The sequence below is a fragment of the Haemaphysalis longicornis genome, unplaced genomic scaffold (assembly GCF_048455015.1).
Source record: "Haemaphysalis longicornis isolate Haplotype H1 unplaced genomic scaffold, Haemaphysalis longicornis Haplotype H1 scaffold_425, whole genome shotgun sequence".
NCBI classification, from domain to species: Eukaryota; Metazoa; Arthropoda; class Arachnida; order Ixodida; family Ixodidae; genus Haemaphysalis; species Haemaphysalis longicornis.
In genome coordinates this window covers 9429-29534 of record NW_027526369.1, presented here as the reverse complement: position 1 = coordinate 29534, position 20106 = coordinate 9429, and the positions used below count along the sequence as shown (strand labels likewise).

The 20106-nt window shown below is 44.4% G+C and overlaps 1 protein-coding gene across 1 annotated transcript in view; it reads right to left on the bottom strand.

The window, feature by feature from the left end:
* Nucleotides 1-17269, bottom strand: part of LOC144137621 (uncharacterized) — a gene marked incomplete at its 5' end in the record, with an annotated part of 66684 nt that extends 49415 nt beyond the window's left edge. The window contains 6 exons of the mRNA XM_077669564.1: nucleotides 1312-1357; nucleotides 1894-2029; nucleotides 3949-4066; nucleotides 5026-5177; nucleotides 10680-10745; nucleotides 17189-17269. Coding sequence (XP_077525690.1) covers nucleotides 1312-1357; nucleotides 1894-2029; nucleotides 3949-4066; nucleotides 5026-5177; nucleotides 10680-10745; nucleotides 17189-17269 — 599 coding nt within the window. The remainder of the gene's footprint in view (nucleotides 1-1311; nucleotides 1358-1893; nucleotides 2030-3948; nucleotides 4067-5025; nucleotides 5178-10679; nucleotides 10746-17188) is intronic.
* Nucleotides 17270-20106: the final 2837 nt, after the last annotated feature.

Below are 20106 nucleotides of genomic sequence, written 5' to 3'. Positions count from 1 at the left end.
TTCTCTGATCCAGGAAGCTTGTTTCCTGTACCTAAGTCTTACTCCAATCATTATTCATTCCATGGCCTGTTAAGGCGACATTTCAGCACACCGTAAGATTTCTGATCTACAGTAAACTGTTGTTACAGTAAAAAACTCACAAAAAGAGACACTTAAGGGGCCTAGGAAACATGTCTCTGGCAACCAAGGTCGCTTGTAAGCGCAATGCTGCTAACATGGTGGACATAGGGAAACCGACCAAGCTGTCTTCATCCAAATGTCTCTTATAACCAAGTGTCCCTTGTAACAGTGTCTCTCCTTAAGAAACAAAACTGGCTTCGTTATAAGCAATATTTGATTAAAAGCAAAATTTTTGCCCTCTCATTGCACTTCCAAGGGGACCATGAACCAAATCCAATAAAGCATGATTTTGAATGAAGCAATTTTGTTAAAGCAACAATTTACTGTACACGCAGTTTGCTATTGCTTTTGCATTGGTATTACCACATTACCTCTGCATTTTTGTTTGTACTACTTCACTTGCATTGCTCTGCACCAGTTCGTCCTTTCATTTCTTCTCTATCTAATACACAGTCGTATTCAAGCCACCACAATTAAATTCCTTGTGGACGACCCTTCCACTTGTACTGTCGTAACTCAGTGCAAACAATAGCTTTATGCTGGATGCGGATGCGGGTTCATTTCCCGACCATGGCGGCCGCTTTTCTGATGGAAGCGAAAAGCAAAAATGCCGTGTTCGAGATTTCGGCGCACGTTAAAGATCCCCAGGTGGTCAACATTAATCCGGAGCCCTCCAGTACGGCGCGCCTCATCACCTGCGTTGCGTCGGCGCGTTAAACCCCACAATCAATCAATCAATCAAACAATAGCTCCCACCCTACTACTGAAAGAGAAGCCAAATCTGAGCGTACACACCTTTACTTAACAACAAAATTCGGAGCTTTGGCACAGCCGTTAAGTGCAATTGTATGTACACTATAAAATGATGTATGCCCTTTTGTCTATAATTAACACTCCTACAGCCTATGAAAAAACAAAGAAAACACCCTTCAAAAGAGTGTATGCTCGTTTTTTTGCTATGGTGTTCTTGCTAGGGTGTGAGGGTGTTAGCTATAAAAGTGTGACAACCTTAAGGGTGTAAATCACTGTAAAATGATTTACACCTTTAAGGGTGTACATCCTTTTACAGTGATTTACACCCTAAATGATTTTCACCCATAAATGTGTAAATCACTTTACAGAGTACAAGCACCACCATGCTTCCGAGGCTTAAACTGCGAGACTGGTGGCCAAACAAAAAATGCAACTCACCTGTCAAGCCGGCAGAGTGGCACCCCATTGTGGTTGGGGACGTGTGCTGGAAAGAAATTGCGGATATCAGCCCCCTCTGCTTGACGAGCAGTCTTTACTACGTAAGCACAGTCAAGGGTGGAATTTTATGGACCACCAGAGCATTTCTTTTGGCGAACTTCCACTCATAGCAGGCCTGTAGCTAATGCGGCATTCTGCGGCATTTAGCGTTCGGTCTATTGGTTTTCGCTAGTACTTTTGTTCGATATGAGCATAGTTTTTGCTATATATTCTCACTGTAAATGTAGCATGTCCAGAAATAGTGCGATATAAAGGATCAATCGATGCAAACGAGTTCGATATAGTCAGGTTTGACTGTACAAGCATTTTCGTGTCCAGCGAGCATGTGACACCTCAACCGTTATAAATGAACAGACAGGTTTCCTCGACGAGTCCATGTAGAAATGAATGCTTACGCGTTTAAAAGTATAAAATGTCATCCCTGATAATGAGTAACATCCAGCGTCCTCACGGATCGGCGCCTTAGCAGATTCCGCACCTCACTACAAGGATACAAATACAAGAAAAGTATGCCTGCCATACCTTCTCGGTTGTTAATCGTGATAGAGTTTGTCGTGCCGTTCGCTCGGTGCTCCGGTGGCTGCTGCGTGGGCTGGATGTCCACGCTGCCATTGCGGTAGGCCTCCTTGGTGCCCAATCCGTGATCGTCGTACTGGTTCTGGGAAAACATGATTGCAGGCTTAAGAATGTGCCCTCTGTGCCCCAACACAAGTACGAATGAAAGGAGCTGTACCATCCCTCCCTTAAGCCATGCAGACAGAACACAAGTTTTATTCATTCGAAAGATTGCCTCATTAGAATCATACAGATGCCACTTTTAACGTACATTTCGCTCAAATAAGCTACATAATTAGGAAAACATGGAATGGCCATGCGATCCACTAGCCATTTCCTGCAACAGAACCTGTGATGCCTTATGCGACAGCTCTGCAATTGGCTGAGGTAGGCAAAAGTAAACGCAAATTAGGCATAACTTATAAGCTTGCCGAAGGAGCTATTTGCGCTTAAATGTAATGCACATTCGCTTTACAGCAGTACAAATGGTGCGGTAAACAATGGAAGTTACGAAAATACATGTAAGCATATAAGTACCGATGCGCACTGCTGTTGGTACTGGGCAAACTATGCTTGTTTTAGCTGCACAGCAGTCCGCTGCTCTGGAGTTGTCTTACACAACACTGTCCAATTGTTATAAGCGACAGTGTCTTACATGACCCTGTTAGTCGAGAATACCCCCCGTTTCACGAACCGATTACTTTCCAGAGTAACAAAAGCAAGCCAGGTACAAATATGGTCAAAAACAAAGCAGCGGCGAACAATGGTCTGTGGGTGAATATGGTAGCGCCATCTGAGAGGACTGACGGCAAGTAAGGCTGCAAAGCCGAATGACGCAATGGAAGTTCGTTTGAATACGCGCACTTATGACTTCATGGCGGACGGCACGAAAACACGATTTGGCGGGAGAATCAAAATTTTAACCTGAATTGATTATTTCTCAGTGATCACGGCATCGCTTGCTGCTGGACAAGCACTGGGGGCACAATAAAACACGAAATCTTTTAAATGAAGCAAACTTGTTTTTTGTCTGCATGGCCCCTAAAAAGACTTGAGTGCAGCTTCAAGCCAGGTAGGTAACTGCCAAGCCAAGCCAACTGCCACCGGCAAGACAAGCAGTGCCACTGTTGCACATTCTAGGTGCATAAAAAGCTGCTCCAGAATGAACCAGCAAACAAGAAAAGAATGTTTGGTAAGTACATATGTCATCCATGCTAACATTAAATCTTCAAAAAGCCAAACTGGCTCGCTCCTAAAGCTATAACACTCAGAGAATCTGGTGAATCAGACCTTTATTTAACAGGTATGGAAGTTTACTCGGCTATTTGTCAACACCAAGACACACAAAACTGTACAGTGAAACTTGGATGTACGGAGCCTGGGTATACCGAGTTGCCTCCACACCCAACCTTTTTTCGTGCATCATGCCTGCTGTATTAGCAGTCGTCAATTATAACAAGCTATTTTTCGGGCCGCCCTTTTCAAACTGTACACTGACACCTATAAAAGTTGAGGAAAAAACAAGCTATCCCGATAACTTCAACCATTGCGTGCCGTATTTTGTGCCATCTCAAATATCAGGCTACACCACTGGGCAAGTACAAGTACAGCGTCTTGCAGTTCTGTAACAATAGATAATATTCAATAATCCCCCGTGAAAATGGAAATGGCATCTCCAGCAAGAAATCATAATTTCCAGTTTCACTTCTGACGACATTAATAGATTCTAGCCGGAATCGACAGCTTCTAACTAGACAAATTCTTAGTCTAGCTAGAGACCATTATTTCCAGCTTGCAGGTTTTTATCTTCTCCCGGCTTGACTGACAAATGCTAGCTGCCAGTGAGGAAAAAAATTCCCAATTCAGCTAGAAATGAGCTAGAAATTGAATTCCTAGCTAGAATAAATTTTTGGTTCAATAATCCAGCTAGAAAAAAATGTTCTTTTCACCTAGGATAATAATGAACAACAACGCCTGAAGCAGTCAAACAGGAAGACGCTACACAGCCGCCAATTCGCTCACCTGGCAGGAAAGGATGTTGACAGTTGGCGAGGGCTTCGTGATGGCCAGGTTGCAGGCATTGTGCTTGTTCTTGCTTCGCACCATGTTGCTCGGAAACTGGGACAGCACGTCGAACCACCTGTGCCAAGCCAAGCCAAGCCAAGTCAAGTCAAGCAAAGCTAAATCACGTCATTCACCTTCTTGTAACTTAACCACCTAGCCAAGTCAAGTCAAGCCAGGCCAAGCAAAGTAAAATTAGATGATTCTTTTTCTTTTTGTAACTGAGAACACCTGTGCCAAGCTAAACAAAGTCGAGTCAAACAAAACAGGCTCAGATTAGACCCTTCTTTTGTAACTACCACATAAGTCGGTATGTAGTTCGACATTTTTCACTAAAAATGCCGAAAAGTCACTTCTCGACCTATATACCGGTCACTGGCTAACTTTTTTCCCATTTCTTGGCCGCAAGGTAAGGGGGTCAGCCTATATTCCGGCTCGACCTATATTCCAACTTATGCAGTACCTATAAATTCTAAAGCAGGTGAAGTTCTTCATGCCCACAAAGCAGATCTACATTTGTAATTTTTAAGATGGCAGTCATCACAGGCTAACAAAAATCTTGCAGGTTCAGCCTGATGGTGGAACAAGTTTAACAATTAACCTTGTTACTGAAGCATCCTGCATGAATGAGGCCACCCACAATGCATACAGAACACGCTCAACATTTAAACCTGTAAACACTATCAAGCAGTTTATTGCCCAAACTAAACAGCGTTCGGGAACACACAAAACCTAAAGATATTTCGAGACCTTTTTTTGGGGAAGAAAAAATACTCCAGACAATTTTTATCTCTAACAACAAAAAGCCTCAACTCTAGTTTGGTTACCAGCAAAGATGTTATGAAATGAATAAAGAATGCGGCGGATGTTGTCGCTGTCATTATGCTTGCAACGATGCATGATGATGGGCAAATGTAGCTTGATTGGCCTAAATGAGGCTAATGACTAAGACACCTCGCTCAGCAATTAGCTCAGCCTTGCTCTATTTTTGGAGCCACAAGCGTCGCTCCGATCTCAAGAGGACAGAGAGACACCCACCACTTGCTGTCATCGCGGCCCGTCCCCTTGACAAAGTGTACTTTGTCCGGGGTGGTGATGGCTATGGAGAACTGGTTCCCGGTGAGCTCTTCAGCATGGGACACGGCCACCACCTTAGTCATGTCAATCACCGCCTGTGGGATCGTGTTCGGCTGGAAGAGAAAAGAGAATACAAAAAAAATTAAAGCCGTTCCGCTAAACGTGAAAGCTGTCGGAAGTGCAGAGCAGTGATTCGCCATAACGGGCTGCAGCGCCGCTATCCGCTCACTGCGACCACCCAACGCAATTCAAATTTCCTGCGCGAGCACCCTGCCTGAAACTGCGCCAGCGAGAGTTCTGTTCTTTTTTGCACTTGCTTTTCCTCCCACACGTGCCGGCGTTGCACTGCAACTTCTTTTCACTTACTATCGTAAAAACCAACCCAACGACATACCTGCCAGGTTCTCCGAGATGGCATTAGGGAGCTCTGACAGGGCAAGGGGGGGAGGCTAAGGGATCGAAAAATTAGTAGCAGCAGAGTGCAATTATTTACACTGCTTCGTCCAAACAACTAATGAGGTATGCACCACTGGTCAGATGCTAAATCTTTGGTGGGGCTGACGCCACCTTTTTCAGGAAGTCCTGGTAATACTGTAGAGCGTAACAATGTTCGTACCTGTGACTCCTCGCCAAAAGAACGTGGCTGAGGGTTGTGTTAGACATGATGATGACGAAAAAACGTTCATTGCGCAGAGTGGGACGTGTTACAGCCGCTCTCCGGTAGGATGGGTGCTCGAAACTGGGTGCAATTTTTCTTTACCATACTGAACTGCCTCTCACATTTCGCGTTGCTGTGTTACTAAGCAGCTTAACTTGCAATGGCCGACTACGCTTTTTAACCTCCTCACTTATCACGATGTCAATCGCTGTAGGATTGTATTAGACTGTCGGGTAGCTCTGGCGCAATGTGTCAAAACTGGGAGAAAGGTTTGGCCTTGCACAGGTGTGTATTCGGGAGATTTTCGTTTCGGCCGTACAATCGTACAAAACCATCAAAATTCGGGAGTCTCCCGGACAATTCGGGAAACCTGGCAGGTATGCAACGAGTGTTCCCAACTAAATGAACGTGGGCGCTGCCGGTTAGTTACGTATATTTTGCCTCAAATGTGCCTGCAGTTTTCTTTGCGCTAAACAACGGGGAGATGTATGACAAGCGCCAGTGGTTCACTTTTCGAACGCTTAGGAGTATTTAAACCACTTGGCTTTCAAAGCCTCTGTGGGACGCTGCGACGACAGCCACTACGACAGAACGCCGTGTGGCTCTACTTAGGTACAGCGAGTGAGCTACGACAGCAAGACGAGCCCCTAAAGTGCTCTGCACTTAAAATCAAAGCCCCTTTTTTAAAGGGACACTGAAGTGAATTTGTCGAGCTCCCGTTTTTGCTTGCACTGCGTAGACTGGCTCAAATTAGCACACTTTTCATCGTTTTTACGATTGACAAATCGGTAATTATTTTACAAAGCGCGAAAGAAGAAAAACTACCATGCGCGGTTTGCGGCGGCCGCACCAACTAAAGCTGTGACGTTAGGAGGAGCGGGCACCGTGATTGGACGATGCCCAAGGTGAGCAACCAAACAAGTTTCGGTTTCGGTTCTGTAAAACACAACCGTTGGCGTTGTTGGATGGGCATTCTCAATAACTCAGTAATCATCGTACCGCGCTTCTGCCGTGTTGTCAGCTGTAAAAATGCATAAAGATAAGCCTCCTAGGACGGCTTGGAATCGTAGCATTCATTAGCCGAAACCTACGCAGTGCATGAACGCCCTCCGCGTACCCGCAGACGCCCAAATGTCATGCGCTTTTCCCCCATATTTGGAGCTTGCCTCCCTCATGCCTGTATCGTAAAAAGCGTGTTCGCACCAGGCCAAGGGTCTGTTCATTCTGGCCTGTGCCCACTGCCTGCAAGCAGTCGGTGCTTATTGCAACAGCACGCCAAAGAGAACTCGCTAGCGCGCCAGTGCCAGCCTGCGCGCGTTTTGTGAACTAGTTCGTGGAGCCATGAACGTTGCGGCCCAAAAAAAGGTGAACTCAGTATAGAAAACATTGGCGGAAAACGAAAAAGTTAACTTACAGAAAAAAAAAGCACATACCCGCGGGGATTCGAACTCCTGACTTGCAAAATACTTGCGGTGGCATACCTAACGCCCCAAACCACTCGGCCACGGAGCGGGCTCCGCTGGCCTTGGTAATATAGGGTATATATTGTACAACCAGTTTACACTTTTATTTTGTTTTGGCATTTCAAGCAGCTTAGGTGACTATTTGTTGTATTGCGCTCGTGCAGTAAGCGTCGCCCGCGTTTCCACAATAGCTCACGTCTAGCAATTGCATTTCGTAGACGGAAAAGCGTTCGCAGATGCGTAGTCGTGCTGCTGACCACTGTGCTTGTTCGCCCAGCGCAAAAAAGTGCTTCCCGCACCCTAGTTTTACGCTGAACGGTAAAAATATCAGTTGTTGTTTTATTTCCTTAGTACCTATATTGACTTCGCTGACTCTTCTCCCGCCTTCAAGAGGCCTTATATTTTCCTACTGGCATACCAGTCAGCGAAGCGCCGCATGTGCGCTTGTGCAGCGCTTGTGTGAAGCAACCTTGACTTGGAGCTAGATACAGTGTACAAACTAACCAAGTAAAGAAAGGCAGATTCTACCATTCACAAACGTGTCCTCGCTTCGTTTCAACTGAGCGAACGAATTGCGACGACCCGTCGGCGGCCGGCGGACGAAACGCTGGGCCGACTGACTGTCTGAAGGCAGGGGAGCCGTGCAGTAGCGCAGCCAATTGCGAGCTCGGCTCCTCTCGACGTCACACGAAAACGCCGCAGAAAATGGGCGAGCGTAAAGAGAGGAGGACAGCATTTTCGAATTAATTTTTCTACTAAATAAAATCGCGTCAACGCGCCCAGGGCGGCCGAAACATGGTCTGGGGACTCCGGACTACAATTTGCGCAAGTAATCCCGCAATGTTTACATATCCCTTCAGTGTCCCTTTAAGAGAAAGATGGTTAAAACACAAAGCTTTCCCCCATGCAACCTGCGTCAAAGTCAAAGTCAAAATGCAAACTGCTTCGACCCTGCCGGAATGGCATGATAGACATCGGCTTCTCCCTAACGCTATGACCCAGGTTCAATTCAGACCACAAGAAGCATTTTGTTCTTTGAGGCGCTTCACGTGCCTTTGTGTAAACCCATTGTGTAAGTTGACTTTCGTACAATGCGCTTTGGGCGTAACTATTTGGATTTCGGTCTTTGACTTTGGATTTCGAAGACACTGGTTTTCGACCAGAGAAAGCTTTGTGTTTCAACCACCTTTCACTTCATCCACGCTCATCATCACTGCCTGAGAGAGCTGGCTTTCCTGCAGCGCGCTTTGGGGCAATGTCACCATCAGTGAGGCGTAGAAAGCTTTGCTTTAACAACAGTAATCATCAAAATGCAGAAAGCAAAGTTCCTTAATATACTACTCCTGTTGGGAAACTCCGCTGCAGAATCCGGGCGGCGTAAGCACCCCTGCTTCGTTAAAGCTGAGGGACAAGTGCACTAGCACAGCACCTCAGCGACCAAAACTGAACCGAATTTTTACCTTCTAGCACAACCTAATTAAATCAAACTTGCTTTTCAAATTAGGAAGCATTAAACTAAGTAGTGCTTACTTATGATTTCATGCTTCTTCCCTTAATTAAAGGGGGCCTGCGGGCAAAATGCAAGTTTGTTTTATTCGAAAGATTTCGTGCTTTGTAGTGCCCCAAGTGCTTCTCCGGCAGCAAATTATGTCGTCTTCACTAAGAAATCAATCGATTTAGGTGAAAATTTCGATTCTCCCGCCAAATCGTGTGTTTTTGGGACGTCAGCAATGAAGTCATAAGTGCGCATATTCAAATGAACTTCCACTGCGTCATTCGGCTCTGCAGCCTTGCTTGCCATCAGACCTCTCAGATGGCGCTATCACACTCATCCACGGACCGTTGTCCGCCGTTGCTTTCTTTCTGACCGTATTTGCACCTGGATTGTTTTTTGTTACAGTAGAAAGTAATCGTTTCGTGAAACATGGGGTATCCTCGACAAACAGGGTCACATAAGACAACGTCACTTACGCCAATCGGCCAGTGTGGTGTGTGGTAAAACACCTCCAAAGCGGCAGACTATTGTGCAGCTAAAAAAAGTATACATAGTGGGCCCAGTACCAACAGCAGTGCGTCGGCAGTTCTATGCTTACGTGTATTTTTGCAACTTTCATTGTTTTCCGCACCATTTTTCCTGCTGTAAAATGAATACGCATTACGTTTAAGCGCAAATAGCTCGCTTGGCAAGCTAATAAGCCCTTCCTAATTTGAGTTTGCTTTTGCCGGCCTCAGCCAATCGTGCAGCTGGGCACATATGACATAGGTTCTGCTGCAGGAAATGAGCTAGTGGGTCGCATGGCCATTCTCTTCTTTCCTAATTACATAGCTTGTTTGAGCAAAGTGTGTGTTAAAAGTGGTGTCAGTATGATTCTAACGAGGCAATTTTACGAATGAACCAAACTTGTGTTTTGCCTGCATGGCCAATTTAAGTATTACTTTCGGGACCAGCCACAAGCGTTTGAGTATTGCTACACCTTTCCATTGACAGATGGCCAGCTAGTTCACTCACCTCGTGCTTGCATCAGTCGCCAACATTATGGTCAAGTATGCGCAAGCATTACAGCAGATGCTGAATGTTAAAAGTGCATGTAATTGTCCCTTTCATGCAATAAAAACCATTCAAAACCTCAAAAACATATCAAGCCCAAAATTACTTTACACTGTTTTAACAAGCTCCTTCAAAAGATGATGCTTGTATAATGCTTGTATGATGCTTGCTACGTATAACTAACCGCACAGCAAGCAAGTTTTTTCACGTGTTTATCCAATGAGAAAATTTTGCAGTATCCTACTGTTTGGTTACAATGCAAAGCCCCTCCCAAGATTCTCTTGCAGGTTACAGAATACTTCTCTAGCATTTTACCAAATAAAACTACCTAAAACAAAAAAAAAGTCCACTCGCATTACAAAGGACACTGTGAAGTTTTGGAAAACCTCTTGATCACAAAATGCCAGAGCTGTGAACTCCAACAGACATAAAAGTGCAAAGCAAGCAGGACTTCAAGACAGATCGAAAGCCAAAAGACACACACTAGCAAGATAATAAAATCTCGTAAGATGAAAATAAATTGAAGGTTAAATATTAAAAACAGGAAGGTCGGTTTAATAGGTACCAGATACTTTGACTCCCACAGGTACATTATCCTCCAAGTGATACCACACACACCCAAAATACAATAGCTTCTCAATCTATCGTACTGTATTGTAAGCAAATATTGTATTGTATTATAAGCATTGTATTGTATTATAATATTATATTATACTGTATTATATTGTATTATATCATATTGTATTATATTATTATATATGTATTGTATATAAGCAAATATTGTATTGTAAGCAAAATACAATAGCTTCTCAAGCTCGATACGATAGCTTGAAAAGATGTTGTATTTTGAATTGAGAACTACATTCTATTGTATTGCCATCGTATTGCATTGAGAAGCTACCAGGATACTACATATTTTTTAATTGCTTGAAAAGGGAACACTCACATGTTCGTCCACAGAATACGTCAGCTCTCCGTCATCGTAGAGGACGAACCAGCGTCTCTGCCACCGCTGAAATGAAACGTCCAAGTTCGATATTAGTACACGCCAGTTGCTCTGTGCTTTTCAGATGACTAAGAACGCAAGGCATGCAATGCATTCCGTGCCTTTAGCTCTCAAGTACCATGTCTATCCCAAATTCTCAAAACAGGCAATGCTGTTTCACTCAAGTTTTCTTAACATTTATATGTGTTTTCGTGCGGCATACAACGCAGCATTTTTACATGTCTAAAAGCAGAAGGATTGCTCAGACCTCAAGAAAACAAATATATGAATATTGGTAACATATGTCCCACTAAAAGCAAAAAGACGAAAGAATAGGCTTTTTACCTGGTATTTTTTGAAGAACGTGCCGTAACTGCTCAGTATTTATATTCACAGGTTTTCCCAAAAATACTGGCTCCCTCCTGCCAATTTTCAGCAGGAACGGGGAAGGGTACGACAACTCCAGCAAGTGTTACGATATCCCGTTCAAAGATAGATACAAGCCTGGCACTCCTGGTGTAATGCAGGACGTTAATTAAACTGACCTAAAAGATACCAAGCCACCCTTATATCCCAAAATGTGAGCATAATTGAATTAAGAGAACGTTCTGTAGTAAAAAAAGACCACAATCCTTGGGAAAAAATTTGGCATTTCGGAGGGTTGACCCCAGGCTGTTCGCTCCAAAACTCGCGATTCTATTCATACGCTACCAAGGCCAAACAGCTAGACTCTTTTAGAAGTGGCTTAGAAGAATAGAAAGAGTGTTATAAGTGTAGCAGTAGATGGCGCCAGGTTTGTACAACAAGTGCCAGGTTTGTAGCCCAAGGGGAACGGAATCATAGGTGTTCCTGCTTTTTGGAGGCACTCCAACACGGAATCATTACAAAATGGCTCCCACATCAGCCGTTCGCAGTGTCTTCTGGACTCACTGCAAACGATGCAAAGCTAAAGCTTGCAATGCAATCTCCAAAGAGAGCAACAGCCAAAGCATGCCACAATGCCAAATGACCGTATTGCGAGTCTGCCCTCCACTTTATAAAGTTTCATCGACTCGGCCAAGTGGAGATACCGCAACGCTTTTGTGCGCTAAAATCACTTTCAAGAATCTCCTCGACTCGAGGAGGCTCGAGTCGAGGAGGAGTGGAGGACGAATTCAGTACACCAGGACCAGGATAAATGTCGCTTAGCGTAAACAACTTCGGTTGATTGCTGGTCACAGGAAAGCCTCATCGAGCAACGGTACCACGGCAAGCACCCGAACATCTTGTAAACCTTGAATGCCAGCCGTCATTCCAGAACTGCATTTTTCTGCTAATTCAAATTGGCAAGGGGTGGCCTCAGAGTTCATGCTTTCAAGCTGCAACAAACTGCTCGACTTGCTGAAGCCAGGGACGGCATAATCAAGCGAGCCTACCGGGATTTTTACATCACTCCCACAAAGACACATTTTGCGCGAACCACTAGCTTCACTTGCTCACGCCCATTCTTTGCACTAGTATCATGTAGCGCTTCTAATAATCCTTCTCTTTACCTGCTGTATACTGTCCATGATAACGCAGTCGCGCAGACCAACTTGTATTATCGCAGTCGTCAAGTGTCAGGCTATTTTCTCCGGGCCATATCGAGGAACGGTTGATAAGGGTACGCAGCAGGGATATAGTCTTCCTGACGTTATCTAAGACACAATTGTAGCCTGGCAACTCTCTTATGGCCTTAACTGAGCCAACTGGAACAGGCTTTGACACAGAACGTTATTTGGATGTCACAAGTTCGGACAACTAGTAGCAGATATAAAAAAGAACAAGAACAGTTAGGGCTGAAAGTTGGGCTAGTTGGTGTTGACTTAGAACCATTTTACCAGCGATAAACTGACAGGGACCTAGAAAGAAGTGGACGGGACAATTAATTGCAAGACTTCAATTGACTTCAGTTGAAGTCTAGCGATTGTCCCGTCGACTTCTTTTTAGGTCCCTGTCCTTTTATCGCTGGTAAAATGGTTCTAAGAACAAGAAGAAAACGTGGAGACGTTGTAGCACCAGTAGCCTCTGTATCCTTGTACAGTAAGAGCTCGTTAATTCGAACCGCAAGAGAAAGACATTTTTCTACAATGACGACACAATTTTTTTTTACAATGACAAAATAAATCACTAAAGCTGCCAGTTTTGTTTTGCCTTTTTAGAGGTAAAATTCACACATCACTAAGTGCGCTATCTTTCTTCCCCAAAGCTAGGAGAGTGTCGGACGAGTTCTGAGTCAGCCCCGAAACTGAGCCAACGGGCTAGGGCCTGTGTGGCAGTGCCACCTGATGACCACATGCAAAATACTTCAACTAGGCGACGAAAAAGCCGATGACCTGGTTAGTCCCATTACTGGCCGTGCTATTAATGTCTCGACTTTGGCCACTGGCTGTAGGACGTATGCATATAAGGTTTACATGCAAATAAAAACGCTTGAATAAGCTTTCCCAATTCTGTTTGCACCATTTCCGATTTGTGCCTCACAGATCACAGAGCAGAAACATGTATGGCGTGGCTGTATTTATTCTTTTCACGCTTGTTGAATGTTCAGTGCTATAAAGCAACTGCTGCTGCTACTGCTCAAAATGGTGTACCGCATTTATTCAAGTATAAGGCGAGTTTTTTTATTTCTTCCTAAAATCTGTAGTCTCAAAGTATGATACCCCACCTTATATTCTAAGCACAGAAATATACTTTTTTTTCTTTTTTGACTCTCCAAACTGCACCCTCGACTTATAATCGTGACTGCCTTATAATCGAATAAATATGTTATTTGTATTCAACGCACCATAATTTAGCGGCACAGGAAAACTGTTTTTGCACTTCAGTGTCCCTCAAAAACTATCAAAGCAAAAACAGGCACTCCAGGGCTCTTTCATAGGCATGCCTATTTTAAATAGAACAACATTTCTCGTTGAACACAAACGTCTTGTTGGTAATAAGCCAATCTAGTAGTGAAGAGGACGGACCATTAAAAATGAGCGATTGTTCTCAAAAGTTTGAGTGCAAGATAAAAAAGTTGGGGTTACCGTTTGCTTTCATAAAGCTTTATTGAAGCAGCGATGTCCCCAAGCACTGCTTTTCATTTAACCTTGCTATAAGCCCTGTATGAGCTCTTTAGTTTAGCGCACTTACTCTGTAAAACATACCTAACACTCATGTTTTGCAAAAAAACTACAGCTACAAAACAATTTTGCCACAGACAACTGCAAGATGACATGTGCATTTTGCCCGCCGAAATGTTTGGAGACACGTCTACTAGGCACTGATTTGCACTAGCAAATGAGACACTCGTTTGTTAGTGCAAAAAGTGCTGACTGTCGCCTTTAGGGACAAAATGCAGACCGCAATCGCAACTTCTTCAAGCATCAAAGTGTCGACATGCCCTACTGCTCTCCGATCACAGTGTACTGTTGTCGTTTTCCACTTTCATTCGCTCGAAACTTCATTAACTCTAACCGAGACGGCTTTCCCTTGCGGTTCGAATTAACGAGCTTTTACTGTACAAGGATACAGAAGCTACTGGTACTACGGCGTCTCAATGTTTTCTTCTTGTTGTTTCGTATATCTGCTGCTCGCTGTCCGAACTTGTGACATCCAAACAGCAATCTGTGTCAAAGTTGCTTCCACTTGACTCAGTTACGGCCAAACGAGAGTTGCCAGGACACAATTGTATCTTAGATAACGTCAGGCAGACTATATCCCTGCTGCCTCTCCTTATCACCCGTTCCTCGGTACGGCCCAGAGAAAACAGTCCGACTCTTGACGACTGCGATAACACAGGTTGGCCTGCGCGACTCTGTTATCGTGGACAGTATACAGCAGGTAAAGAGAAGGAACATTAGAAGCATTATATATATGATACTTGTGCAAAGAATGGATGTGAGAAAGCAAGTGGTTCGGGCAAAATTTGTCGTTGTGGGAGAGATGTGAAAAACCCTGTAGGCTCGCTTGATAATGCCGTCCATGGCTTCACCAAGTCATGCAGTTTGTTGCAGCTTCAAAGCGTGAACTCTGAGGCCACGCTTCACTACTTAGACCTGCTAGAAGAGTGCATTACATGAACTGAACAAAAAAAAATCATAATTAATGGCGTGTTTAGTTTCGCACATCTGCCGCGTAACTTCCGTCACCTGCAAGGCCCATACATGCCGCTCACTCATGTTTTTCAAAAAAAAAAAAAGCGACAAAATGATGCTGCCACAAACTAATCAAACATTAGCTTCCAACTTTCCTCATCGTAAATACTCAGGGACATGCCGCTTGAGACATTAGTCTGTGAGAATTTTTGCTGTCAGATAGCAAAACAACTTCCACAAAACCCTAATGGCTAATCAGTGCCGGACTGCCTTCTCTAAACACAAGTGTTACTCCCCTTCGCACCAAACGAGAGAAGTTCTCAAGCTACGACTGCCTGCAACTACGATCACTGTGCTAAAGCTACTGTTGTCACACATACCGAACTGTTCTGTACCCAGTAATGTTTGCACTTTTACACCCCTCTACATGTGGCGTTGGCTGCTGGCCTGCGCTATGTACTTAAATTTAAAAAATTTACACCATCTTCCCGCGAGGGGAACCATGGGGTAGATGCAACGCATCGGGGGTTGCCGTTGCGTTTTCGTTATGTTAGCGATGTCAGCGTGTGGATTGCTGTTGTTGTGTATCCTATTTACACAGCACGTTCACCCCCGATGCGTCGCATCTACCCCATGGTTCCCCTCGCGGGAAGATGGTGTAAGTTTTTAACCGAGCGCAAGCTGCGCGCTAACGCACAGCTGGCACGGCGACGGGAGCGAGCGCAGCAGAGCGCAAGCTGCGCGCTGACCGCGCTGACGCACAGATGGCGCTGCGGTGAGAGCGGCGGAGCGCGCAGCTGCCGCGGCGAGGAGAATGGGGGAGGGATGCGGACTACGCCACGACAACGACGCGGGACAAGGCGAGTTAAAGAGATGCGTTGCATCTAAAAACTGGCCGCATATCTGGCTGCTGCGCTGCAAGTGTCTTCGAAAAACGATTGCCTTCCGACACCCACTTCTGCCTTGCACCCTTCTCTCCCCCTCACATCCCTCCCACTCCTCCCGTCCGCTCTCGCTACTCCCCCGATGAATGCAATGAAGGTTTGCTCAATCCACTTCTCCCTTGTTTGCACTGCTCGCACGCCGTCGTCTACTGGGAATTCCGCTTCTGTTTTGTTTTGAGCAGCCCAAGCCAACATTTTTTGTTTTGCAGCTTGCTGTTATCTTTCCTGTCGTCAAGATTATTTTTACTGCATGGTTGTCTTTTTTTGTTCATTTGCTATCATAGAAACCAACCTACCATGTATTGTTAGGACATGGCTCTTAAAACAATTTCTTTTAATTTTTAAGTAAACTCTCTGAAACTTGTCAGTCTTGCTGCTTTTTTTTTCACTTATTTCAAATATGGCATTATTTTTTGAGTAAGTCAATTAGCTTGCAAGATAATTATAGATAATTAGCCTTTTTTTGGAGGAACACTAGACAAAACAGTGTTAGTCATAAAACTGTAATCTTAATATTTTCCAATACTGTGAACCTTGGTGATTGCAATAGGAGAAGCAGTTTTTTTGATGCGCTGCTTGGAACTAATTTTACAGCTTATTGAACTTTGGCGTTCTAAATGGGCACTTAAAACGGTTCCTTGCCACTGGTGCCACCAAAGTACAATGAGCTGTAAATTTATCTCTAAGCGGTGCATCAAAACACTGACTCCCTTATTGCATTCACCAGCGTTCATAGTATTGAAAAAGACAAAGATAACAGTTTTATGACTAACACTGTTTTGTCTATTGTTCCTCCAAAAAAGGCTAATTATTTCCAATTATCTCGGGAACTAATTGACTGACTCAAAAAATAATCCCATATTTGTAATCTGCGCGAAAAAAGCAGCAAGACTGACAAGTTTCACAGCCTAGTTTACTTCAAAATTAAAGGAAGCTGTTTTAAGAGCAGTGCCCCACCTGAACTAAAAGAATGCTGATACTTGCAGTTCGGAACGGTACTGCATGCATATGCTTCGTATTCAAGACTTCTTCGAATCATTTTCTGGCCGGGTGGTTTAATCGAGTGACTGACAGGGACAGCCAGACAGACAGATGGACCAAAGTTGTTGCGTTTAGGTTGACAAAGAAAGGTGCATTCACTGCAATGGCATACATTTACTACACTCCGAAAAAGTACCACTATCTTTAATAAGTTTTTTAAAAATGAGTGTTCTCGCTATCAAAGGCTACTGCCAAGATCTCGTTATCAAAGGCTGCTGCCAAGATAACCAAAGTCCTTGACATGTCCTCAAGTTTAAGTGTTTCTCCAAAGGACTGAGAGGGGAAAAAAATAGAGGGCTGACACGGCGGCGTACGCTTATCCCAGTTTCTACGCACATGGGATGTACATCTACACCGCGGAAGACAATAGGCCGACGTCGTCACTCACCCTTGTCCGATTGACAGCCTGTGAGAAGTCCCAGTCGGGGGCCACAAACAGGTACCCGCATGTCGACACCTTCCGGGTGGCCTGCGTCAAAGAGAACGAAAAAAGGGAAGATAAACGTCATGTGACAACCCAATCACTCCGTACGCAATATTGACCCTTAGTTACCAGACAAGCACACTCGTCTGCACAAGACAAACGGGTATCCCGGCCAGACAAACATGTGTCCGTCATACAAGGACAAGTCCACACGAGACAAACATGCGTCCACAAAGGCGTGTATGTCATGCACATCTCTGTACGCAATGTTGACTCTGTTGTCAGATGAGCACGCGTCTGTGCAAGACAAACAGATGTCCACGCCAGACAAACACGTGTCCGTTATACAGGGACACATCCACACGAGACAAACATGCGCCCACAAAGGCATGTATGTCATGCACATTACCAATTAGAGTTCAACCCATTGTGCGTCGAGTGGCTAGCGGTGTAGCAGGCTGCTGACACAATTGATTCCTGATGCAACAAAGCTAATGATGCATTTTTTTATTTTTTTCCTATCACGTACGATAGACCGATTAAAGAGGCGGTGAATACAGAATTGCAACTTTGCTCAATTTGAAAGAACCAGCATTTCGTAACTCACTCAGCTCTATTCCCGGCTCAAAAAACATTTTTAACAGAAAACATGCAAAAAATATAGAAAAACTTTGAAATTTCCAGCAGCAGTGATGCAATATAGGCCAGCAATGAAAACGTAGTTACCAGTGTGTTGACTGCACATTAGCGCTCAAGTGATACAATAAAAATGAACTAGGGGCCCTACAACAATCGCCCAGCCATGTTTCTTGGTGGCAGCTTTGGCTGACAACAGCCAATCGCATACCGTATTTTCCAGTGTATATGTCGCGGTTTTCTCAGAAATTTTCATTGGCGCATCTTGTCCGCCGGTGCGACTTATGTATGGAATAAATTCGGTACGTGGCCGCCGCGCGTGGTCCACGCTCAAAGAGGTGCCTGTGTGCTGTGTGATGTCAGCGCATGTTAAGCGACACAGCTCTATGGTCTAAATGAATGAATTATTAGTTAGCGAGTCGGGGGAAGAAGGCTTCGATGGTTTTGCCTAAACGCCGTCTGTAAGTACATGCCATCTGTGTGTATCATTAAACCATTTTTGAGAAGTTAGTTCCGTCTAGACTTTGGACGGTAGATGCACGTGTCTAGCACTGCTTACCGGGGGATGCGTTCAGAGTTGGCGGCGGCCGCCGCAACCATGCACTTACACCGCACTTTCTAATGAACTGATCCTCTATGAGTTTACCTGATTAACAAGTGCATTATGTATTCCAGTGTGTCCTATACACCCGTGTGACTTATATACGTTTTGTTTTAAAAAAAACTGTTATTTTGAGGGGGGTGCGACTTATACAAAAGTGCGACTTACAAGTCGGGAAATACGGTAAATAAGATCCTGTGTTGTCAATAAGAAATCGCTTGAAAGGGTTGGGGTTCACCACTGGTTCATATGTCTTTCCTAATACCTCCACTATTTTTTTCAAAGTTTTCAGGTGATGCATGGCGAACAACAACAAGCTATGAGCATTTGAACGTCCTCCAAAATTTACTGTTTGCCTTACTTCCCTGCCGCATATGCCTACACATTCAGCTGTGTTTCTCTTACCATACAAAAGACCAAAAGCTCACTCCAATTAGGTAAACCTTTCCCCACTCCATTGTGGTAATCTCGCTGGTATTGTTTTTATCTGGACAAGGCAGTCTTTCCGATGAGCCAAACTTGCATCCTGTCTTCATGGCCTTTAAAGTGAAACATTCACCCCATAAAACATTACACCCAGTGCCTGTATGCAAACTCAGACCTCAAAATAAAAATAAAAGTGTGGAGTGGAGGAAAACTCGTTACTACAGCTTTCAGGGTGCGTTTGGAGAGTTATAGTGGACTTGTAAAAAAAAGTGATCTCAGTACTGAACCAGGTACACTGTCAACACCACTTTTGTGCACGTACGACGCTGCTGGCGTAATGACTGTCTACTGATAACCACAGTGGGACTGTTTTCGCAGTGAGCTACAACTCAATTGATGGGGCACAGCCCCCAGCTCACCACTGTGACATGTCATTACCATAGTGAAACGAGATTACCACATCGGGGTGTGACGAGGTTTACCGCTGTGTAGTAATGTTACCATAGTGGAATGTGGCAAGGTTTACCACAATGGTGTAGAGGTACCGTAGAGAGCCATAGTAATGTTACCATAGTGGAAAACCAAAGGTTTGCCACAGTGGAGTAATGTTATCATAGTGAGAAATGTAGGGTTTACCACGGTGGAGTGATGTTGGTAGCATGAAACTTGGCTAGAGTAATTTTATCATAGTAAAACATGGCAAGGTTTACAGCAGTGGAGTAAGATTACCACAAGTGGGAACATTCACCGCGTCTTGTGCGCGATACAATGAGGAACAACTCTCAACACAAAGTGCCTGGAGGAAAGTAAGCCAAACAATAAATAAAGATCAGGTGCTCAAACCCGTGTAACTAGGTGTACGACAAAACAAAACAAAAGTTTGTTTTATTCGAAAGATTAGGTGTTTCATAGTACCCCAAGCGCTTTCCCGGAAGCAAATGATGCTTTATTCACTGATAAATAAGGCAATTTAAGCCAAAATTTTAAATCTCCCGCTAAAATTGAACATTCCGTGACGTGTACAATGTCGTCATAGAGCCGGTCCATGAAACAGATACTTAGTATGTCGACTCCATATAGCACCCACACGCGGGAGTCGATCGAGACGGCGGCCATTTTAAAAATACTAGTAAAACCTAGTGCACCCGCAGCCCTAGTCATGGAATCGCCTGATCCGGAGAACAAAACTCTCGCCGAGGAGCTCGGGCTTGCATTTAAC